Source organism: Mesoplodon densirostris, chromosome 9, assembly GCF_025265405.1.
Source record: "Mesoplodon densirostris isolate mMesDen1 chromosome 9, mMesDen1 primary haplotype, whole genome shotgun sequence".
In the NCBI taxonomy this organism is placed as follows: domain Eukaryota; kingdom Metazoa; phylum Chordata; class Mammalia; order Artiodactyla; family Ziphiidae; genus Mesoplodon; species Mesoplodon densirostris.
Window position 1 is genome coordinate 18,797,573 of NC_082669.1, and position 25,431 is coordinate 18,823,003.

The window sequence follows — 25,431 nt, forward strand, 5'->3', positions numbered from 1 at the left end:
GAAGAACTTAGACTCAGTTACCCTGTAACCCTGTTTTCTGTTACCCGTAACTCAAACCTCCCCATCCAGTCTAGCTGTGACTGCCTACTGTATTGTAAACGTGCTTTGATTTAAAATATGCCATGTAATCCTCTCATCAACTTTTTGAGTAAGTTATTATTCTTATCCACATTTTGTAAACAAGGAAACTGAAGCACAGAGAAGTTAAATAACTGGTCCAGAATCCTTCAGCTTGTCTGGGGAGTAAAGCTTGAACCCAGTGAGTTTCCCTATGGATGTGTGCTCTTCAGCACAGACTTTCTTAGGGACTAAAGCCCCACTCAGGTGTCATCCTGAATAAGAATCTATGGGGTAACTCAGTTCTTCACTGTGACTCATGACACCTGTTGACATGGGAGAGACTGCCTCTCCCAGGAGGTGACATTTGGGCCAACAGGAAGCACAGGGTGGCAGGGCTTGTGGGGGGAGCATTCCAGGGGAATTGTGTGTGCAAAGGACCGCAGCTTAGTCTCATTCATAGGCAAGTGTGAATGTTTATCTAGTGTGCTCCGTCCTTATGTCTTTTGATACCTGAAGCCAAATATGTCAATCTATTTTTCAAGGTTTGCACCTCATGTGATTCTTATACAGCTGGCATTTATTTAATCACAGCAACTCTGTGAGGTAGGTCTTAATAGCCACATTTTACTGCTGAGAAAAGTTGAGACTGATAATGCTTAGTAATATAAAGAGGTCACACAATTAATAAGTGGCAGGAAAAAAGTGGTAGAGCTGGGGTACACCTCAGTTTTTTGTAAATCCCATGCCCTTTCCCCACGCTGTAGATCAGTCACTCTGTATAAACACGGATAATAATTTATACTCCTGTCTTAGACAAATCAATCTCCCTAAGCAGGATATAAGCTAGTAGGGTGCAGGGACCCTTTTTAGTACTTTATTGTCATAAATACGAAGCACAGCTTTACAAATGAAAGGTCGATTGCGTGTGTTAGTTAGTTTTAGAGGCATTTTGCATATAGTAAAACAAAAACTTTAATAGTTAAAAAATGAGTTGTTTGCAGAGTGCATGTGTCATTTTCATAAAAATAATAAAACTGTTAAAAATACCAGTCACTGGTTCTGAAATGCATGGAACATAAAAACTAAATTGAAGACCTAAGGCCAACCTTATCTGTTCTGCAAGGCAGCAAAACTTGGTGGAAGAGAAGAATTTCAGTTTTGCAGACTACCTTTATCATTTGCGTTCTCTGACTAACATCATAGATAAAGAATCGTGGGTACTTCTGTCAGAACCATACATGGTCCCCGAGTTACGTATCACCCACTTTTGTTGTTAGAATTCCTTTGAATAGTCATTAGATTTTGAACGTGTTATTTTGCACATACTATCAAACACTATCAATGACTTTTGCAAATACTTATCAATGACTGCTGTATGATTTTATTTTTAGTTATTTTTGGTATTGGTTGGACCTTTATTATCTTGTTTTCCTGATTGTCCTGATCTTTCTGAACCAGTGTTCCCCTTAATTTCTGAAGTCTCCTTGATTGTGAGTGACTGAAATGCACATTGAATTCCATCAAGTGAAACTGGAAGGTTTATTGAAATAATGGTGGTGGTGGGGTTCTCACAAAATCATCCAGCCACAAGGAGGGCAGGAGTGCAGCTGGGCACCTGGCTCCTGGACTTGGAACACTGGTAGGGATCTCCCCATCTCTTGTCTCTGATTCTCTCCCCTGCTGTAGGCTGCTTTCTCCACATGATGGGAATATGACCACCACAGCTCCACACTTTACAGCAGTAGCCACCAGAAAGAGTCCCACCTGGCATTCCTTCTGGTTCAAGCCCCCCAAAGATCCCAGGAAAGGGTTCTAATTAATTAGCCCAACCATCCTGGATTGACCTGGAAGTTGTCTCGTTTTCCTCTCAGGGGTCTGCTAGGACACAGGGCTTGGAAACCCTGACCTCCCCAGGGAGTAATTTTATCTGCCCTATTTTGGGTTATTAGGATCCTGTCCGCTACCTGATTCCTAGGTTAGACTGGCTACCCTGAAGAAACCCTCTGTGTTTGTGGAAGGCAGCTTCTCCCATGGCTCGTGAACTTCCTTTCCAGCCTAAGGGGACATCTGCAGTGTACTCAGTACCTTTGTGAATCAGAGACAGTTAATGAGCCCTGAGCTCTGGGTGTGAGGGACGCTCCTGTCACATGTTTCACCACCTGCCTATATGACTGCAGGTGACCCATTTGGATTTGTCTTTTTCTGTTGAGAAACATTACCGTTTCATGATAGAATAATGCTCTACACACAGAGTGACAGTAAATAACAATACCAGACAAATGTCGCTTCTCTTTAAAAGAATGGCACTATTATCAAAAATATCAATTCATGTGGGTACTAATGGAAAACGCCTCGAAGAAGAAATAATACTTTACATTTATACAAGTTTTTCTAAGAGATAAAATGGGAGGCTAAAGGTCACTGTAATTTTCCTTTCACAAACTTTTTTGATGTTATTTTCTTCTGAACCTTCAGAGCAGCCAACCACCTGGCTCCTTCGTATTTTGCAGTTATTGAATTTTTAAATCAGATTGGATTTTTTTTTCTAGACTTGCAAGGGTTTGTAATTTGTGAGAGAACTGCTTTTTTGTGCAAAAAAATGTTTGTTTTTGGAATATTTATACTCTGATAACTGTAGAAGAGATGGCTTTGTATCTGGTTGGTTGTGCTTTCCCTTCAGTTAAATTAAAAAGCATTTACCATTAACTCACTATTTGCAAGACACTGTTCAGCGAGATTGCTACAGATGTGTAGGATTTAGCTTGTGCCCAAGCCTTTGGAAGAGCTGACCTTGTACCCATGACTGCCCTACCAGACAGCTGTAGGACAGCACAGCAGAGCTGGATTATGGTGCCACCACTCTGATTCCATTGTACACACTCTACAGGGAGCTTGTGCGCAAAGGAACAGATGGACAGTCCACTCAGTGAGTTTGTGCCCTCGGTGGGTGAGGCGGAAATGGGTGTCTCCCCTTCTTGCTGTCTTGCTCAGTTCCTGTATGCCTTTCAGAGTAAGAGCACCTCTGGGGCTCAAAGGAATCCATTTTCCACACAACATGGCTTCTTAATGTAAGCCAGCAACAACTTCTGCTGCTCAACAGAAGAAGCAGCCATCTGTTTTAATGCTGGAGAGAAAACGCATTGTTGTGGACTTAGAACTATATGGCCATCTTCAGCAATGGCTTCCTGTGGCATTTTCAAGAATAACATTGACTGTTGGAGATTTTGCCTCATATATTGTTTAGAATTTAGCCCCCCACATGATTCCACTGAAATGAAGATACAAATCAGGTGCATTCTGTGTTCCTACCTAGAAGGGAACCTTTAATTCTAAGTTTCGTGCTTGGGGAAAGTGTCAGGGAGGATGTGGCGTTTGTGCAGAGCTTTGAGGAGAGAGTAGGATTTTGATAGGTGGGAATGGGGAGTGGAAGGGATGCATTTCCAGTGGGGAAACCACGTGGAATAATAATGTGTTGAGATAACAGTGAATAGTCTACTAAGGTTAGAAATATATGGGCTTTATTATAGTAGGAGGAAAGTCTTGAAAAATAGGTTAGAATCAGATCATGGTGGGGGAGGGGGTCCTTGAAAGACTTGGTAAGAATTTGGGCTTTATTCTGTATGTTGTGGGAAGCATTAAAAATTTTGGTCAGAGATATCATGCCCAAGAATAGTCAAGATGGATTCCTGGTGTTTCAAAATAAGTCCATATTGTCCTCCCCACCCCTTTCACCTCACTTATTACCCAGGAACAAACTGAGAAGAGGTGATCTCTTCCTGGGGATAGCCACATGGAACGATCAGACAGCCTCACTCGGGTGTGTGAAGTAGGAGTGGAAGGATGTAGGGTTAGACTGTCAGTTCGCTGTGCTGTTATTGACATATGTATTTTATATGTTACAAACCCAACAGTTTGGTGTTATAATTATTGCTTTGTGCAATCCTGTCTTTTAAAGTAAAAATTAAGAGAAAAAAGAGCAAATGCATGTATTTATACAGTTTTTTATATTTAGTCAAATATTTATATTTTCTGGTGCCCTTCATTTCTTCCTGCTGATTTGAGTTAGACTCTGGTGTCATTACCTTTCAGCCTAAAGGGCATCCTTTAGTATTTCTTGTAGGGCACATCTGCTAGCAACACATTTTCTTAGTCTTTGTTTATCTGAGAATGAATTCATTTCATTTCTTTTTTTTTTTTTTTTTTTTTGATGGTACGCGGGCCTCTCACCGCTGTGGCCTCTCCCGTTGCAGAGCACAGGCTCCGGACATGCAGGCTCAGCGGCCATGGCTCACGGGCCCAGCCGCTCCGCAGCATGTGGGATCCTCCCGGACCGGGGCACGAACCCACGTCCCCTGCATCGGCTTGCGGACTCTCAACCACTGTGCCACCAGAGAAGCTCCTGAGAGTTTTTTGACCATTATTTTTTCCTGTTTTTCCTACGTCTTTCTCTCTTTTTGTGGAACTGCCCTTATGTGCAGGTTAGTATGCTTGATGTTATCTTACAGGTCTCTGAGGCTTTCTTCATTTTTATTCATTCTTTTTAATCTGTTCTTTAGATTGAATTATTTCTGTTGATCTTTCTTCACGTTTCTTGATTCTTTTTTCTGCCAGTGCAAACATGGTGAACCCATCTAGTGTGTTTTTCCATCTCAGTTATTGTGCTTTTCTATTTCAGAATTTCATTTGTTTCTTTATCATAATTTCTACCACTTTATTGAGATTCTCTTTGTTGAGTTATTGTCATCATACTTTAATTTTTAAACATGGCTTCCTTTAGTTCCAAAGCATTATGGTTTGCTTTGAGGTCTTTGTCTGAGAAGGCCAACAGCTGGGCCCACTCAGAGACAATATCTATTGACTGCCTGTTTTCCTGAGTATGGAACGCACTTTCCTGTTTCTTTGCATGCCTTACAAGTTTGCTGAGAGCTGGCATTTCAGATTATATTTTGTAGCAATTCTAAATTCTGATTTACTCCATCTCAGGCTTGTTTCTGCTGGGTTTTTTTGTTTAGCAGCTTTGCTGGGCTAAATCTATGGACTCTGTCTCCACCATGGTGTGTAGATGCTAATGTCTCTGCTTTTTAAATTTTTTCTTTTTTTAAATAAATTTTATTTACTTATTTATTTATTTTTGGCTGCATTGGGTCTTCATTGCTGTGCGCCGGTTTTCTCTAGGTGCGGCAAGTGGGGGCTACTCTTCATTGTGGTGCGTGGACTTCTCGTTGCAAGTGGCTTCTCTTGTTGTGGAGCATGGGCTCTAGGCGCGTGGGCTCCAGTAGTTGTGGCTCGCAGGCTCTAGAGCGCAGGCTCAGTAGTTGTGGCGCACGGACTGAGTTGCTCCACGGCATGTGGGATCTTCCCGGACCAGGGATCGAACCCATGTCCCCTGCATTGGCAGGCGGGTTCTTAACTGCTGTGCCACCAGGGAAGTCCCTTAAATTTTTTAATTAAAAAATTTTTAACCCTGGCTTCCCAGGGTTAGCCCCTGTGTCTGCATGGCTTAGTGGTCAGTCCATGATTGGTTAGAGGTTATAGTCAAATGCCTTTAGCTGATGGATCTCTGTGTGAGTTGGGGAGCATGTTCAAATTTCAGGTAACATTTTTTTCCCCTCTGACAGCCATCAATCTGTTCTCTTTGTCTGTGAGTTGGATTTTTTTGTTTGTTTGTTTAAAGATTCTCTACATGTGAGATCATACAGCATTTGTCTTTGTTTGCCTTATTTCACTTAGCATAATGGTCTCAAGGTCCATCCATGTTGTTGCAGATGGCAAGATTTCCTTCTTTTATGCTGAATAGTATTCCATGGTATGTAAATACCACATTTGCTTTATCCATTCGCCCGTGGATGAACATTTAGGTTGCTGCCACGTCTTAGCTATTGTAAATAATCAAGACAGTGATTTTGTTTTCTTCAGATAAATACCCAGAAGTGGAATTGCTGGATTGTATGGTAGTTCTATTTTTAATTTTTTGAGGAACTTCCATACTGTTTTCCGTAGTGGCTGCACCAATTTAATAATGCACAAGAGTTCCCTTTTCTCCACATTCTCACCATGGCTTGTTATTTCTTGTCTTTTTGATAATTAATAGCCATTCAGACAGATGTGAAGTGATATCTCATTGTGGTTTTGATTTGCATTTCCCTGGTGCTTAGTGATGTTGAGCATCTTTTCATGTACCTGTTGGCCATTTGTATGCCTTCTTTGGAAAAATGTCTCTTCGGATCCTATGCCCATATTTTAATTGGATTGTGTGGGGTTTTTTCTCTTGAATTGTTTCAGGTAGTTTTAAAGTGTATCCTAACATCTGACTGCCATCTCTGTGTTCTCTGCATGTGCTACAGTCTCTTGGACAGCCGGGGATATTTGGATAGCTTGGGCCCTGTCTGGTTTCTCCTGCGTGCCCACACAGCCTTCCAGCGGGCCATGGTTGCTTGGAGAGCGTTTGAAGCTCTTCTGTGGTTGTCTCATTTTTTAAAATTCCTGGTTAGTCTGTTCGTGTGATGTTTGCTGCAGCCAGGACCACAACCTCCAGCTAGGTAGCCTGCTAGCCTTGCTGTTTGTCTGCCACCGTGATCACCATTGCCAACTGTGTGGCTGGGCATGGAGTTTTTTGCACTTTACTCGTAAGTTAGCCTTCTCCAGCAGCAAAGCTGGTAAAACTACGCTGCTGACCATCCTGGGGCTGGGGCATCTGGGGTAGCAGTCCTAAGCAGCAAATGCCATAGACTCCCTGTGAAATAATGGAAAAAATGTATACTAGTCTCTGTCCCCAGTTCCTGGTACAGGGCTCCTAAAACCCTTGTGATTGTCTAAGTCGTAAGAGCGGTAGAAGCATCTTTTGTCCTAATGTTTGGTCTTTGATCCCTGTTCCTAACACAGAGCTCCCCAGTCCTTTGAAATTTCCTGGGTGATAGGAATGACTTTGTTCTAATGAGGAGACTTCTGGTGAGCTTGGGGATAGCTTCAGGATGGGGGCTGGTCACCAGGAAGACCAAGCCATGATTAGAAGCTTGGGATTTTCAGCCCTACCTGCCATTCTCTGGGAAAGGGAGAGGGGCTGGAGATTGCATTAATCATCATCAATCATGTGTTGATGATCAGGCTACGTGGGGAAGCCTCCATAAAAATCCCCAAAATATAGGGTTCAATGAGCACATCTACATGCTGGGAGGGTGATGCACCCCAACTCCACGGGAACAGAAGCTCCTGCACTCGGGGCCCTTCCAGCCTTTGTCCTATGTATCTCTTCATCTGACTGTTCATCTGTACCCTTTATCATATCCTTTATTATATAATAAACTGGTAAACATGTTCCCCTGAGTTTTGTGAGCTGTTCTAGCAAATGATCAAATCCAAGGAGGGGGCCTTGGAGACCTAAAATATATAGCCACGTTGGACAGAAGTTGTGGGTAACCTGGGGACCTACTACTTGTGATTGGCATTTCAAGTGGGGGGGGTCTTGTGGAACTAAACCCTTGACTTGTGGGATCTGATGCTGACTCCAGGTAGATAGTGTCAGACTGAATGGAATTGTGGACATCGGCTATTGAAGAAGGATTGGTCAGTGTGGGAATCAGCTCTCTCTCACGTGTGGTGTCAGAAGTGTTGTGAATGTGGTTGTAGCTGGGAGTAAAGGAAGAACGCAGGAGTGTTTTTACAGTCCCGCTGTTCTAACTTGAGGCTCAGTAGTTTTTCATGAATAAATGCTTTTCAATTTGTATGCCTTCAGTTGATTTCCAGAGTCCTGAAATGTTTTTGTTTTACTTTTTTTGTGAATATTGTATTTTGTTTTATCACTGCTTTTGGGGTGAGGAGTTGCCGTACTCCCCACTCCGCTGTTCTGAACACCTGAAGATGGTTTTCTAGTATTCAAGGTGTAGAGGAAGCCATATTATTAGAAGATTAAGGTAGACATCAAGTCAGTATTTTTATTTTATGTGAAAAGTTCTATTAGAAAGAGTTCAGTTTTACAATAATATCCTTAATGTGATTTTTTTTCCTAACTACTTTCTAATAAGTTTTTGTACCTTGATTCTGCCAATTGAAGAAGCTATATGTTTTTAGGAAGTATTAAATTATAAAAGTAATTTTGAAAAAGGATTAGATGCATTTAAAAGAAAGACTGATTTTTAGCAAGATAACATTTATTATGTTTTTAAGAACCCCTTTTATGTTTGAGATATGAATGTTTCAAAGAGTTTTTTTTTTATTCTGCGGTACGCGGGCCTCTCGCTGTTGTGGCCTCTCCCGTTGCGGAGTACAGGCTCCGGACGTGCAGGCTCAGTGGCCATGGCTCACGGGCCCAGCCGCTCCGTGGCATGTGGGATCTTCCCGGACCGGGGCACAAACCCGTGTCCCCTGCATCGGCAGGCGGACTCTCAACCACTGCGCCACCAGAGAAGCCCTCAAAGAGTTTTACAGTCATCTCTTTTTGGAAAAAAAAAACTTTACTTCTGATTATAAACACAGCACATTGAAAAAGAGGAAAACCTAGGAAGGCACAAATAGGAAAATTAGAATCATCACAATCACACCTTGAAGAAAAAAAACCACCATATGAACTCTGGTATCTCCTCTGCAGACTTCTTGTATACTATCTGTGGGCTCAGGTCATGTCTTGAAACCTGTTTTTTTAAACAAACAAACAAACAAAAAAACCAACCTAATTCAAATTTGGTGAACATCTTCCTATGTTATTAGATATTTTTGTAAAACACAATCTTTAAATGGATGTAGAGTATATCAGTAGTATGTATGGATATCTATCATAATTCATTTGTTTATTGTTGGGAATTTACATTTCTTCTGTTTTCAGCTGTCAGGATGTCTTCAGATTAGATTACTTGCAGAGCGCTTGCTGAATTGAGCACAAACATTTTCAAGGCTTTTAATAACTATTTTCAGACTGACCCCCTCCATCTCCACCCCACCCCCTGCTTAGAGTTTCACAGCAGCGTATGAAAAAGTTCACTCTAAGCTGTGCACCCTCTCCAAAATGAAATTTTGGTAAAATCATGTCATTTTGCTAATTTATTAGATTTTAAATGCTTAATTGCTATTTTATTTCTGTATCTCCTATCTTATATTTATATCATTTTTTAAATTAAAAATTCTTTTAAATTCATTATCATTTATTGCCTCACAAATCTTGACTTTTTTTTGAAGTTTTCCTTTAAAAAATTAGAAATGGATTTTTTTCTTTGCTCAGAGAAGAAAATCCTACTAAGCTGTTTATTAGGATTTTCTTTTGACTTTAAATAATGAATAAGCTAGACTGACTTGCTTTTACTTGTATATATATATATATATTATATATTATAAGCGTTTGGATGTTAGTATGCATTGTCCTGTTACGGTTAGATGATATTTTTCTAAAATAGCATCGAAATTCTTATTAGACTTCTGATAATCACATAGAGAGACCTAACTGAAAGATATTCCTGTAATGCTTACATTTAGTTTTATTACTAAATCTGGAAGCTGGGAATTGACTAAACTATTTTCCTGTAACTCTGGCTATATTTAAGTCCAAATATCACATCCAAGAATCATCTTGACAAATGATACTGGTTCTGAAAGTTTATTAATAAATTAGAAGAATCTGTAGTTTTTCTGTTCCTGTAATCCTCTCATAGGCACATGTTAGGCAGTGTTAGTCTCAAAAACAGTAAACAAAATTATTTTCAAGCTTTAAGTAGCTCTGCTTTGTCTGAAGGACAAAATTCTATTTTGATAAATATATCATTCATTATCAGCTAGAACTTGTATTCATATTACTTTAATGTGATTCAAGGTCTCAGACCAGTGCCAAGAGGTGATCACATTATCTGAACAATAGAGCATTTGCACAAAGTCTTAGGAAACTGTTTGCTGGCCTTTTAATCAAAGAATTAGAAATCTTTTTTGATTTCTCCTTGGCTATTAATTTCTGAAAACCCACACTATTCATCAAATATAATGCTCATAAGTCTTCTTTAGACCATTTTCAGCAAAGCATAAATGTAATTTCTATTACACCACTGTCCTCCGGTACAAAGAGATCCACTTGCTGTCTGCTACTTAATAGTTCTGGAGAATATCTTTGAGGAATTGTAGTGACTAGTAGCAAGCACATACAAGGGCTTTGAAGTATTAATGGTTATCAAAATATGTTCTCAGAATTATTCTTTTTTTTTTTTTTTTTTTTTTTTTTTTGCTGTACGCGGGCCTCTCACTGCTGTGGCCTCTCCCGTTGCGGAGCACAGGCTCCGGACACACAGGCCCCGCGGCCATGGCTCGCGGGCCCAGCCGCTCCGCGGCATGTGGGATCCTCCGGGATCGGGGCACGAACCCGTGTCCCCTGCATCGGCAGGCGGACTCCCAACCACTGCGCCACCAGGGAGGCCCTTGGATCTTCACATTGTTAATTTTCTTAAATCCTTACTGATGGAAGGAATGTCCGTAGCTACAGGGGGACCATTGTTCCATGTGAGAGGGAGTGAGAGCACATATGGTGTTTCCTCCATTCTCTGCATCCTGCAGGCTACTCATAGCCTATGAACAGTGGTATTCTGTAGAGTATTTGAGCCTATCCTATTCTGGATTCCTCCTCACAGAAACACTTCATGTTGATTGACATGCTTCTTTTTATAAACCTGTTGAATGCTTTGTCCTCTTAATTGTGCCATACTCCTTATAAACGAGTTAATTATTAAAAGAGGTGACGGGGCTTCCCTGGTGGCGCAGTGGTGGAGAGTCCGCCTGCCGATGCAGAGGACACGGGTTCGTGCCCTGGTCCGGGAGGATCCCACATGCCGCAGAGCGGCTGGGCCCGTGAGCCATGGCCGCTGAGCCTGCACGTCCGGAGCCTGTGCTCCACAACAGGAGAGGCCACAACAGTGAGAGGCCCGCGTACCGCAAAAAAAAAAAAAAGAAAAAAAAAGAAAAAAAAAAAAAGAGGTGATGGATATTTTATAGACTGAATGTATACGGGTTGAACATGTGGTGGAAATAAAGTGGATTGGGGATAGATTCAGTGATTGAGTCCACGTACTTCATAACTAAAGTTTTTCATTGCTTTGGAACCCAAGTCTAGAATAAAAATTTACTTGCCATGTGTATATGGGTTGTGACATAGTTAGTCCTTTGTTTTTCCTTGGGAGGCATTTTTGAAGAAAAATTAACACTTAAAAAAATACAGTTTATATACAATATTATGTTAGTGTCAGGTTTACTACATAATGATTTGATGTTTATATACATTATGAAATGATCACCAGGATAAGTCTAGTAATTATCTGTCTGCATACAAATTCTTACAGTACTATTGACCATATTCCTTATGCTGTATATTACATCCCTGTGACTTATTTATTATAAACTGGAGGTTTGTACCTCTTAATCCCCTTCACTTATTTCATCCACCCTAACGCCTCCCTTCTGGCAATCCCTTGTTTTGTTCTCTGTGTCTATTAGTCTGTTTTTGTTTTGGCTTGGTTTGGTTGTTTTGCTTCTTAGATTCTGCATGTAAGTCAAATCATGCAGTATTTGTCTTTATCTGCATGGCTTATCTCACTTAGCATAATACTCTCTAGATCCTTCCATGTTGTAACAAATGACAACATTCCATTTTTTTATTGCTGTGTAATATTTCATTGTGTATATATAAATGTATGTATATATATATTTATATATCCACCACATCTTCTTTATCCATTTGTCTATCGATGGACATTTAGGTCGCTTCCTACATGTTTTTTAAAAAACAGATTAAAGAATGTTTTGGTTTCTGTAGCTTTAATAATAGGAAAATAGCAAGTGATGGGCAAATTCTCATTTGTTTGAAGCTCTCTGTTGCTGCTCATTTATGTATCTTAGTGACACTGATCCAGTAGTGTCCTGAACATGGTGGTTTACTTGTGAGGTATGAATGGTTCTTGATAAATATAACTAAATCACTTAGCTGTACACCTGAAACTAACACAACATTGTAAATCAACTATATTCCAATATAAAATTTTAAAAAAATTTTATAGAGAACCAGAAGATGGTTTTGAGGGGCTGATTCTTAAAGCCCCATTGATAACCTTGGGGAGAGGTAAAATCAACTAGATTAAGCGGAAGCTGTATTTCTTTCATTTCACCAAGACAGGATTATACAGTTAAGTATCTTTGCTAAAATCTTTAAAATTTTTCTGACATGAACATAACTGATTTGGGAATTAAATATTCACTTAAGTACTATTTAATGAAGCCTGCTAACATTTCTGCAAGATAGGTTCAGGATGTGTTTATATTGCTCTTTTTGTATTATAGCTGAAATATAGGCAGTAACATAGTAGATTATAATGAGTTTTTAAAAATTTATTTATTTTATTTTTGGCTGCATTGGGTCTTCATTGCTGTGCGTGGGCTTCCTCTAGTTGCAGCGAGTGGGGGCTACTCTTCGTTGTGGTACCCAGGCTTCTCATTGCAGTGGCTTCTCTCATTGCAGAGCACGGGCTCTAGGCGCGTGGGCTTCAGTAGTGGTGGCTCGCGGGCTCTAGAGCGCAGGCTCAGTAGTTGTGGCGCACGGGCTTAGTTGCTCCGCGGCATGTGGGATCTTCCCAGACCAGGGATCGAACCCATGTCCCCTGCGTTGGCAGGTGGGTTCTTAACCCCTGCGCCACCAGGGAAGCCCCTATAATGACTTTTAATGTTTTGATGCAGGAGATAGTAAAATGTTAAGTTATATATTGAATAACTGAATAGTAAATTAATATTTGAATGGCAGTTTTAAGGAAATGTTAATGATTCTGCTCAGAGTTTATGAGGCTTACTCTGTAGATAGATTGATTGATTGATTGATTGATTGATTTATGGCTGAGTTGGGTCTTTGTTGCTGCACGTGGGCTTCCTCTAGTTGCGGCGAACGGGTGCTACTCTTTGTTCCGGTGCGCGGGCTTCTCATTGCGGTGGCCTCTCTTGTTGCAGAGCACGGGCTCTAGGCGCACAGGCTTCAGTAGTTGTGGCTCGCAGGCTCTAGAGTACAGGCTCAGTAGTTGTGGCTCACGGGCTCTAGAGCACAGGCTCAGTAGTTGTGGCACACGGGTTTAGTTGCTCTGCAGCATGTGGGATCTTCCCGAACCAGGGCTTGAACCCGTGTCCCCTGCATTGGCAAGCGGGTTCTTAACCATTGCACCACCCTTACTCTGTAGATTTTAAAGTTAAGGTTTTTTTCACTGTTTGTAAGTAAACTGTAAGGTTGATTTCACTACTCTCTCTCTCCCTCCCCTCCTAAGCCCCTAATAGAGAGAGAAGGAGAGAGAGGAATCCTTGGGTTTAGGGCCATCAGACGGTGTTCTCTCCTCTGGGCACATGGTAAGATCACACTTCCATGTCTCCGTGACATTAGGAAAGATCATGTCACTTGTCCTATGAAATGTGATGTGCATTCCTTCTTGGCCGAGGTGACATGCATCACTTCCACGCTGAAGCTTTGGGAGCAGAGGGGAGGAAAAATTCTCCGGAACCCTCTTGGGGTCTCTGGCTGGGCTTAAGAATCAAACTGACAAGATTAAGAGAAGAAAAGCGTACAAATTTTATTGAAGTTTTACATATGCACGGGAGCCCTCACGAGAAAATGAAGGCCCAAAGAAGTGACCAGAGCAGGAGGCTTTTACACCTTTTAGACCAAAAAACAGTAAATTTGTGAAGAATTGACAAGACAAAGGATTTGGGCTGCGGGTAATGAAATGGTGAAGGAGTAACAAGGTTTGTTTATACAGCGTTCTCTGCCCTGGTGATAAGAATGTCTCCCTTCCTCCTGGTACAGGGAGAAGGTATCTTTCACATGGGAGGTTTATCTGCTACTTTCAGGGAAGAAAGGCAGGGGAGCGGGGTGAAGGTCCGAGTGACCTTCCTGCTTCTGACATCTTCTCAAACTCCTTCAGCCTAAGGTAGTACGCCAGTGTGCCATGTTTTGGGGTACCATGTTTTGGGGTGCTGTGTCTTGAGCCCCATCAGGAGCCACTGTCTTGGGGACTGGTGACATTCTAAATGGTGGCAGCTCCGGCAGCCTGCATCCCTCTGTAAAGAACACGTGGGACAGAATGCCCACTGTCCTGAGATGGACGCACAGTGTAGGCAAGATGTAAACCGCTGTCGTTATCACGACGAGCTGGGGATGCTTGTTACTGTAGCATGAGCCAGTCTACCCTGACAGATGCAGTTTCCATAGGTCTAAGGGGCAATGAAGAGATATTAAAATAACTACTCATCTCGTCAGCCATTTTTGTTCACATTTACTGTGTCCCATTCACTCTTCCAAGTGCTAGAAATACAGCAGTGAACAAAACGATCTCCTCTTTTCTCAGGAAACTTCTTCCCATTCTTCATTAACTATTGCGGGAGTCTGTTTTTCTGCAAAGCCTTGTTCTCTGAGCAGCAGGTCACCCCTTTCTCTTCTGTGCTCCTACCTACTTTGTACACACCTCCATCGTGGCACTAATGTTATTGTGGTTATTCTATTTCTATTTTCTTGTTTTCTAGGCTGTGATGGCCTAGAGAACAAATGGTTTATACATGGTGCATAGTTCTATATAATATTTATCAACAAGTACCTACTGATAGCACAGGGAACTATACTCAATATCTTATAATAACTATAATGGAAAAGAATCTAAAAAAAGATACATGTATGGGGCCTCCCTGGTGGCACAGTGGTTGAGAGTCCGCCTGCCGATGCAGGGGATACGGGTTCGTGCCCCGGTCTGGGAGGATCCCATATGCCGCAGAGCGGCTGGGCCCGTGAGCCATGGCCGCTGGGCCTGCGCGTCCGGAGCCTGTGCTCCGCAACGGGAGAGGCCACAACAGTGAGAGGCCCGCATACCACAAAAAAAAAAAAAAAAAAAAAAAAAAAAGATACATGTATGTATAACTGAATCACTTTGCTGTATACCTGAAACTAACACAATATTATAAATCAACTATATTTCAATAAAGATTAAAAAAAATAAAGTGATATAAAATACATAGATGTAACAACTTCCATAGTAGAATACAGAGTGATAATATAGGTACTTTGCATTGTTCTTTTTGCATCACCTCCCACATTTCAAAAACTATTTTTTTGAACGAATAAATCAGATTTCCTGTGGGTCCTTTTGCTTGAATGTGATTTGGGATCTAAATGTGAACTTCTGTATTTTGACATATTTTCCAAATGCCTTTGCTTTGTGAATTACACTCTAAGGTGATCACTGATATGTCACAGCGGATAGGTACCAAGTTACCTGGGCAAAAATGTGAGTGAAGGGGGGAGGGGGAACGTCTATGGCTTGTCATTGTGCCTCTTCCCTTTACTTACTTATAACTAGTGTACCTGTATACCAGTGTTGCTCAATCTTATTTTTGTCATTGCATCTACCCCAAGTCTTTTTAGACTTTTTCTCCCTAACTGCCACACCCGCCATGAGACTTTAATACAACAGATATACTATATATCTGGTTAAGAATTGTATGTATATCTGTGTTTTACATTGAAAAAAAAGGGTGGTTGTTTTTTTCCCCCCTTCCTCCAGCTAATCTTCTTGTTTGAAAATGCATGCCTTAAACTAGTATTTGTAAAAGGTACATTTTTTTCCCTTTGTAGGAGGACATTTCCACTTCAATAAGCTAAGTTTAACCATATTGAATCAGAACTCTGTTGTCTAATACACCTGTGCTTTTATAATAGCTTTATTTTTATCTGATTATCATTTAAATAAGTATGCTGGAATCTTAGTGCACTGAGAACATTGGGAAAGTAAATTTCATATATTTTGTAGAAGTCCATTTTTCCCTAGGTTTTAGGCCTCTAAACCATGCAGTCTTTCTGTACAGGCCGCATTTGCTTTTGATTCCTTCAGCAAATATTTATTGAGGGTATACTGTGTGCAAGGCTCCGTGCCAGGTGCTGAGGCCCAGTGACTCATGGGGCTTGGTCTGCTTCCTTTATTCTTTGTTAGCTTTGTCAGAGCGCACAGGGTTATGTAAACTTGTCCAGGTCACAGTTGTTTTGACTGTACTGATTTTTATACATTCCTGACAAAGTACAGTGGGCACTTGGTGAAAAACCCTGGGAGTTGGTGTAATCCCTTGTGCTGTATAATAAGAGGGCTACTTGGTCTTTGTCCCGGCGCCTGGCACAGAGCTTCCAAAACCCTGGAGATCTGAGTTTCTTTGGTGTGCTAACCAGTGATTCTTGGCTCAGGGGCTCCTGGATAACTTCAGAATGGGGGCTGGTCCCAGAAAGACCAAACTTTGACTGGAAGCTTGGAACTTTCAGCCCAACCTCGGAGAAGGGGAGAGAGAGTGGAGACGGGTTTAATCACCAAAGGCCAGTGATTTAACACTTGGTGCCCATGTAATAAAACCTCCATAGAAACCTCTAAAGGACAGCGTACAGAGAGCTTGCAGATTGGGGAGCACATCAAAGAGCTGGGAGAGTGGCACCCCCAGAAAGGGCATTGACCCCCTCCCACTATATATCTTGCTCTGTGCATCTCATCCATTTGGCTGTACTTGAGTTGTGTCCTTTATAATAAACTGGTAAGAGTAAGGAAAGCACTTCCTGAGTTCTGTGAGTCATTCTAGTGAATTATCAAACCTGAGGAGGGTGTCGTGGGAACCCCCAGTTTACAGCTGGTCGGTCAGAAGTATGGGTAGCTTGGGAATTGTGATCGGTGTCTGAAGTGGGGGCACTCTTGTGGGACTGAGCCCTTTAACTTATGGGATCTGATGCTCACTGCGGGTAGATAGTGTCAGAATTGAATTGAATTGTTGGACATTCGGTTGGTGTCAGAGAGTTGGAGAAATGGTGTTGGAAAGGACAACATGTATTTGGCACCAGAAGGAAAAAGAAACCCTTGTCCCTTGTCTGTCACACTGTGTGTGTGTGTGTGTGTGTGTGTGTGTGTGCGTGCGCATGCGCACACGCAGTGCATAAAGAGATTGAGGGCCAAGCCCCAGAAGATGCAGACCCAGTATAGTTGTCATTTCCCTGTTCTGTCCTGCAAACCCTGACAGTTGTGTGGCTACACCGGTGCACATTACACTGCCTGCAATGTGGGAAACTACTTAAATTCTTGGAGCATTCTAGATGACTAATGTATTATCGAAATACATATATGCACAACATGACAGGAGAAACTCAGCGTAGGGTTCACATGAAGAAAAAGACCGTGCTCTTCATTACTGTGTAATTGCCAAACAAAGCATAGAATATATAGCTTCAGCTCAATTTCAGATTGCCCAGGAGGGAGGGGGTACAATTCAGAAAAAAATTCGAGGCAGCTCAGGTTATCTGGAGGCTTTGGTTTGAGGGTCCATCCAGACATAGTCTTTCATCCATTCATTCCTTGTATAGATACTTACTGAACTCCTAATCTCTGTGCTTGGCCCCTTGGTGAACAAGACAAAAGGTCCTCATTTTCACTCAACCTCTCTGTCCCCATTTTTTTGGACAAATGGTGTAGGATATTTTAACAAAAAAGAACAACTTTTTATTCATTCATTCATTTATTCTATGTGTGTTTGAGAGTGTATAATACAGGTAGACTATTGGGAGATATTTAAAAGAGACATTGCGTTTGCCTTCAAGGACTGTCAAGCTTGTTTGTTCATCAGTCATTCATTCAAAAAAATGCATTGATCCAGGCACTGTGCCAGGTCAGTGCCAGGGAAATATAGAAATGAACAAAGCACACAGTGGGTCCCTGAAGGGCTGCCGTTCCAGCCTGAAGGGGCAACAGGTGGTAATGTCTTTGGTAGAGTGAAGTGTGGTAGGTGATGGTAATGAGCTGTACCCACACTCTAGGGACAGTGCAAAGGGAGCACAGCAGTGGGGTATCCTGAGTTAGCCCTGTGTAGGCGAGAGGTCAACACGTGACTCTTAATGTGACTTTTTAGTTGGGGCTGGAGAGAAGGGATGGCTTGGAGAGGAGGAGGAGACTGTGTCAGTGAAGATAAGGAGGTGTGAGCCACCATGGCTGTGCACAAAACTGCAGGTGCTGTATTTTGATTTGGGTGTAGGAGGTGGCAGTGGGTGAATTTTAATATAGTGAAACAATTGCACATCAGTGCCAAGAACTAAACCTTGTAATATTGGCACAATAAATGGTTCAATGAAATGGATAGCCCAGAAATAAACAAACAAACATGTGATCAGGCAGGTATCACAAATCAGAAGGGTGTTAAGTAGTAAGTAATACTGGGGCAATTGATAAGTTATTTAGAAAGAAAATAGATTCTTACTAGTGATGGTTTTTAGTCAGCATTTAGGGGCTTGAAACTTAGAAATTAGAGGATTAAGATTTCATTCTGTGAATTAAAACTTAAGATCCACACTAATGGGTCAAGGCTGTGTATAACAGGTTACCTTAAAGAACATAGTATCTTATCGACACTATCACCTCACTGAACATATAGATCCGGTGACAGTGGTGGACTTCACGGACCCCACCCTCACAAGGGCCTCTAATTTGGTTTAGCGTTCTGCTCTTGCCCTCTTAAAAATCTTAACTTTTGAACATGGGCGTATATTTTCATTTTGCACTGAGCCCTGCAAATTATGTATCAGTCCGTCAAACATGGAAACAGAAAGTTACGGAGCCAAGCTTTAGAGGTAGATGCTCTCCTGCTTTTAGGAAAGTTGCAGCAACACAGTTCAAGAGTCTGGGCCACACGAGCAGGACCATGTGTATTGTGTATGGATGCCTTGGGCTGTCCCAGACTGATGCATTAAATAGTCAGTTTATTTGACAAACTCTCTCTTCCTCCCATCTCCTTCTCACCAAGGAACCTTTTAATTGTGATTTGGCTTCTCCTGTGGTCTTCCTGCAGGGAGAGAGCTGGCTGGTCACGCTGACTCCATACTGATTCGGGAAGTTAGTTACTAAGCTGCCATTCTGGTGATATGCGTCAGTGAGGTTCTTTAATGGGAGCCTGTCCCGGGAAGAAGGTCCCCTTCTGTTAGGTTTCTGAGGCGGAATGCTGATGTCCAGGCCTTGAGCTGGTGAATTCACCAAAGCCGTCAACCACAGAACAGTGGTTAAGGACAAGGCCTTTGCATAAAAAGGAATGAGGTTCTAACACCTGCTACAACATGGATGAACCTGGAAGCCATCATGCTAAATGAAATAAGCCAGCCACAAAGGACAAATATTATATGATTCCACTTACGTGAGGTACCTAGAATAGGCAAATTCATAGAGTCTGAAAGAAGATGAGAGGTTACCAGGGGCGGGGGACAGGAGAAACAGGGAGTTGTTGCCTTATGGTTTCAGAGTTTTTGCTTAGGGTAATGAAAAAGTTTTGGATATAAATAGTGGTGGTGGTTATACAACATTGTGCATGTACTTAATGCCACTGAATTGTATACTTTAAAATGGCAAATTTTGTGTTATATATATTCTACCACAGTTTTTAAAAGTTAATAATGTAGTATACCAAAAAGCATTGAATGCGTGCTTTTCATGGGTGAATTGTATGGCATACGAATTATATCTCAATAAAGCCGCTTCTAAAACATTAAAAAAAAGAAAAGAACAAGGCCTTTGGAGTCAGCCAGACAGCCCTAGGGTCAAGTCCTGTGGTGCTACAAGATGATGTACGATGTTGTGTGATGTTGGCCAAGATACATAACTGTGCCCTGTTCTTTCATCTGGCAGGTGGTAATATGACACCTATCTTAGGGTTGTTGCGAGATTGAAGGGGAAAATATACACCAGGTCAGGGTTTCTCAGCTTCAGCACTATTGACATTTTGGACCAGGTCATTCTTTCTTGGAGAGAGGGGGAGAGGGAGCTGTACTGTGCAGGGTGGGGTGCCTAGCAGCATCCCTAGCCTCCCCCAGCAGCTTTCTCTTAACTCCCCACAACTGTGACAACCAAAATGTCTCCAGACATTGCCTAAATGTCATGTTGGGGGGCAGAATAGGCCCTGGTTAAGAAGCACTCACTGGCTTAGGTGTATAGAGCAATGCCTGGAGAAAAAAAGCTACTGCAGGTTTGGTAATAGTAATGACAGTCGTTGAGCTAAAGATGACAGTACTCCTGAGACCATCCTGAGGCCTCTGGAAAGACATTTGTCAGCCTTTCACCTGTCCTCTGCTCTTTAAATTTCTACATCCATGCCAGAATCAAGTCCACATGGATTAAAGGGTAAATGTAAAAAGGTCTACCTTTACAAACTGAAAGAAGAGAAGTTACAGATCTGTAGATTTGCAAATAAAGAAGATTTACAAATACCAAACTCAAAAACAGTGGTACTTTTGTGATGTTTAACATTGGGTTTAAATCATATTGAGGAATTTTCTTCCCTGATGTCATTACATTAAAAACAAACAGCGTGCATAATTGGCAAAAAAAAAAACAACAAAGACGAAAAAAAATCTTGGTAATTATAGTTAAAGAGTAAACTGGAGGGAATTCCCTGGTGATCCAGTGGTTAGGACTCTGCGCTTTCACTGCCATGGCCCTGGATCAATCCTTGGTCGCCGACCTAAGATCTTGAAAGGCACATGGCATGGCCAAAAAAATAAAAAAGCAAACTGGATAAAATGATTATAAGAAATATGACAAAGTGGTATTGAGAAACTGGTATAAGTCAAAAAGAAAACCAAATACAAAAATAAATGCCTCAGACGTAGGGACAAAAGAGGAAATACAGTCAGCTTACAATCATTTGAGCATTGTTCAAATTCAGTAATACTTAAAAATTTAGATCTTTTTTTCATTTAAATTGGCAGAGATTTTGAGCATTAATATCTAAGTCTGCGGTACCATTTAGAGGAGTCTCCTTACACATTTCTTATAGGACACTGGATGGGTATAATCCCATTGGGAAGAAACATGGGGATAAATATGCCTTAAAAGTTGTCATACCTTTTAGCCCCCAAAATAACATTTGGGAATAATTCCACAGCATAATCTGAAATGTAGACAAATATTTATGCATGAAGATGTTTATTGCAAGGTTGTTTTAACAGAAGCCAGCTTCATGTCTAGCATTAGGGGTGTGGTAAATTATAGCTTATGGTAAATAATTAGCAATCCTTAAAACAATATTTACAAAATGTTTCTAATGGCATACAGAATTCTTGTGTTAAATGAAAAAGCAGGTTTTAAAATTGTGGATGCGGTATGAACTCAGCTCAGAATAAAGACTGGAAAGGAATATGCAAAATATTAATAGTATTTGTTCCTGGAAGATTGAGTTATGGATAATTTATGAAAGTTACTCATAACTGCTTGATTAAATTGATCATTTCAAAGCAAACTTAGACTTTGTGTGTGTGTGTGTGTGTGTGTGTGTGTGTGTGTGTGTGTGTGTTCTTTCAGGTAATTTTTTGATCTTATGCATTTCTATAGCTTGGAAAGAGGTTAGCTATGTTTCTCTGAATAAGAGAAAGGAAGCAGTTATCAGTGTCTTAAAGTGCAGCTTTATATTTTAGTAAATTCCTTATAAATTGCAATAGCAAACTGGCTTTGGGGGGTAGACTGCTTGCCCTGGATGAGGTGAATGAATGGTTTTTTACACCACAGCACTCTTTTTGTTCACTAATTTTTAAAGATATATTTATTGTAGCATGTTTCTTGGTGAAGGAGTCTTTAAAATGTCCATTTTTATTTTTATAGTATGTGCAGAAGCTTATAATCCTGATGAAGAAGAAGATGATGCTGAGTCCAGGGTATGTAATTTACTGAATGCATTAATTTTAAATTATACTTTTCTTGGATAAAGAAAATAATAATAGAAAAGATGTTAACAGGCATATAGGTTAACAGGAGGCATAATGGAATTATTTTGACTGTTTCTTTTCCTAGTCTTATCTCTGATAGTTTACTTCTTCTTCATGTTCTGTATAATTACTTCGATCCAAAGCGTCTCTCTCTTTGGATAAGAGGAAAGATGAACATAAAAACTCACTGAAGTTGTGGTTTTATTTCTCTTGCAAAAATATAGTCTGTGATGAAAAATGTTTTTAGCTATCTTTCCCAAAGTGATAATGTTATTTTTCTTAGACAAGTAAGTATTTATAGGAAAGAAAAACACTGGGAAAAGCCTTCTGCTCCTACTGTTTTATCACAACAGAAGCTTACTCTGAAACAACAACAAAAAATCACAGTAAAATTACATCTAAAATGTCAGTACAGCAGTTATTGTGTTTTAAAATCTATGAGTCTGATAGTTTGCTCAGAAGCTGATTTCTTGGAGGTCTTAATGTTTTTGCAAGACTTTGTCCAGTTTGGTTTGAAACAGTTTTTAAGCTGTGTCCTTTACTTTCAATAGGAGATTACTGAGCCTGGAAATGGAAAGTAATCATGTACTTTTTTTTTTTTTTTTTTTTGAGTACATACTTTGCAAAAGTTTCTTTTCTTCTATTTGGCCTTAAATAAAAATAAAAATCTGTTTCTGTAGCTCTGAAAAATACTAAAGTAAGATTGAGTTTTAATATAGAAAAGCAGATACTGGATCCGTAAGTCATTACATCATTAAGCTCCCTGAAATATAAATAAAATCCAGCGGTAGAAAGATCAGGGGCTTTAAATGACACAGAAGATCTTGGAGAAAATCCCATTTCACTCCTGTCCCCATGGGGATTCGCAGCACCAGACTTGCAGTGTTCATTTCTCAGTACCATAACTTACATATTTTGATCAGGTCCATAAATTCCAGTCTGAAAATTATGTTGCCTTAGGATCAAGTTATCGTCTCTAATGTGTAATGTTGCTGTTACCCCTCCATGTCGTCTGAAAAACCGTCCCCTCTCCTACACTTTATTTATGTATCTTGCAGAAACACTAGTGGGTGACTTTGAAGACAACGTTCTTTGTGTATAAATGTATATGATAAAACTTGGTAATTGAGATGTTTGATGAGCTGGTTTAGCTTAGTAAAAATCTAAATTGAAAAGAACATTTAAAAATACAGTTTGAAAACAATATATAGTATCTCATAGACTCGAAAACTGTTAGCTACCATTTGGTCCACGTGATTGGTAAAGTGGTTTGGCTGGATCATTCCAACTAATTTCTAACAGTCTTGTTGGGGAGGCTATACCAGTTAAAATTCATTTGGCTGTGGGAAATAAACAATTACATTTAGATAAAATACAAAAGAAAACATTGGGGGATTATTGGACATATGCTTGGAAATCTTGTAGAATTCCTGAAAGTGTTAAAATAAACCCTAGGCTGTGGCTAGCAGGCAAGAGCCAGCCCCCTCTGGGGTCCTTCCACAGCATTCGTGCAGCACCTAAGAGTATCGACATTGAAAGGGACTCAGCTGCCCATCACTCTTATTGTGTCTCTCTCAGTTCAAAATCCCAGCTTCCCTGTGGAGAGTTTCTCACAGACTTGATTTTGGCTGGGGGACCCCACTTATAAATGAGGGCATCCTGCAAGCCCACTCTTGGGCATATACCCAGAGAACACTCTTAATTCAAAAAGACACATGCACCCTTATGTTCATAGCAGCACTATTTACGACAGCCAAGACGTGGAAGCCACCTAAATGTCCACTGACAAAGGAATGGATAAAGAAGATGTGGTACATATATACAAGGGAATATTACTCAGCCATAAAAAAGAATGAAATAATGGCATTTGCAGCAACATGGATGGACCTAGAGATTATTCTATTAAGTGAAGTAAGTCAGACAGAGAGAGACAAGTATCATATGATATCACTTATATGTGGAATCTAAAAAAATGATGTAAATGAACTTACTTACAAAACAGAAATAGACTCACAGACATAGAAGCAAACTTAGGGTTACCAAATGGGAAGAACAGGGGGTGGGGTGGAGATAAATTAGGAGTTTGGGATTAACATATACACACTACTATCTATATATAAAATAGATAACCAACAAGAACCTACTGTATAGCACAGGGAACTATATTCAATATCCTGTAATAACCTATAATGGAAAAGAATCTGAAAACGAATATATATATGTATATATAACTGAATCGCTTTGCTGTATACCCGAAACTAACATAACATTGTAAATTAACCATACTTACATTTTTTTTTAATGCTTAAATTTTAAAAAAATGTTTAAAAAAATAAATGAGGGCAGTTCCTAGAGAAGGAGGCATCTTTGTGGGTTGGGCATTCACCCTGAGTTGTCCCTGTAACACCCTTCAATGTTACTTTAATTTTTAAAATTAATTTATTAATGATATATTAATCATTATAATGAAGTGTCTTGGATTCTCCATTAAGTTGACTCTTCTCTACTAAAAACTAATTTTTTTTACATATTAAAATATTTTAAAATAAAATATTAAACATTTTATAAATATTAAAATATTTTAATATTTTTTTTCTTAGATACTATTAAGGCACATGTACCATAGCCCTTGGAAATGATTATTACAGATTTCAAATTTTAATTGGCTCTAAACCGATACTGGAAAATGTCTGTAAGGAAAACATGAAGTGTATTTTGATAAACTAACATTTCATTTGGACATTTAGTCTTATTTCAGAGACCCTATTTATATTATCAAATCCCAAAATCTCAGAGTAGTATAAATAGATATTTATTCTTTGATATGTATTCAAAGAAAATTCAAACACTTAAGACTGATTTTGGAAAACAACAAATTAGATTTTGGTTGGAATACCTTTAACAAATGAAAATGTAAGGGCTATATACATCTAGCATGTAGAAACTGGCAGAGAAGAGCTGGTAAATTGAAGAGTGGAGCATTTCTTTCTTCTGTTATTCCCTGAAGTGTTTTGGGAGTGCCTTCTGCATATCTGGCCGGGTGCTGGGTATACAGTGGGGAGCACGATGGAGTTCTTGCCATCTTGGAGCTTAGAGTCTTAATAGCAGAAGCCGACCACAAGCTAGTAGATTAACAGTCACAAAATATGAAGTGCTAAAAGGACAGTGTAACAGGGTGTAGGAATTAAAACCAAACCAAACCCCCCCAGATCAACAGCGTCCCTAATGAAATGGAATAGTTGGAGAAGGGCTCCTTGAAGTGAGACCAGAGGATGTACGTGGAGAGTGTCTTGCCGAAAGCCCAGGAGTGCATTTTGGGTTGACCCAAGCCCATCAGAGTGGGAGGAGTCGGAGGCTCTTAATAAAGGCAGGTGTGGCTGAGGCTGAGTGGCTGAGGTGCGGGTGGAGGAGTGGGGATTAATTCTCTGTGAATGTGATGGACTCCATTGAGGTTTTAATCTGGAGAATGCCGTGTTCTGATTTAAAGTTTTAAAAGATTACTTTCAGCTCTATGTGGAGAATAGATTGGACAGGTATGAGAATAGATTGGACAGGTATGAAAATATCTTGTACAGACTTCCCTTGCTTAACAAAATAGATGCACGGTGTTTCCTTTAAAGAAAACATGT

The 25,431-nt window shown here is 40.3% G+C and overlaps 1 protein-coding gene across 2 annotated transcripts in view; it reads left to right on the plus strand.

The window, feature by feature from the left end:
• Window positions 1-25,431, plus strand: part of PRKAR2B (protein kinase cAMP-dependent type II regulatory subunit beta) — a 113,978-nt gene that overhangs the window by 49,494 nt on the left and 39,053 nt on the right. For both annotated transcript variants that reach the window (XM_060107762.1, XM_060107763.1), the window contains exon 3: window positions 21,699-21,751. In XM_060107762.1, coding sequence (XP_059963745.1) covers window positions 21,699-21,751 — 53 coding nt within the window. The remainder of the gene's footprint in view (window positions 1-21,698; window positions 21,752-25,431) is intronic.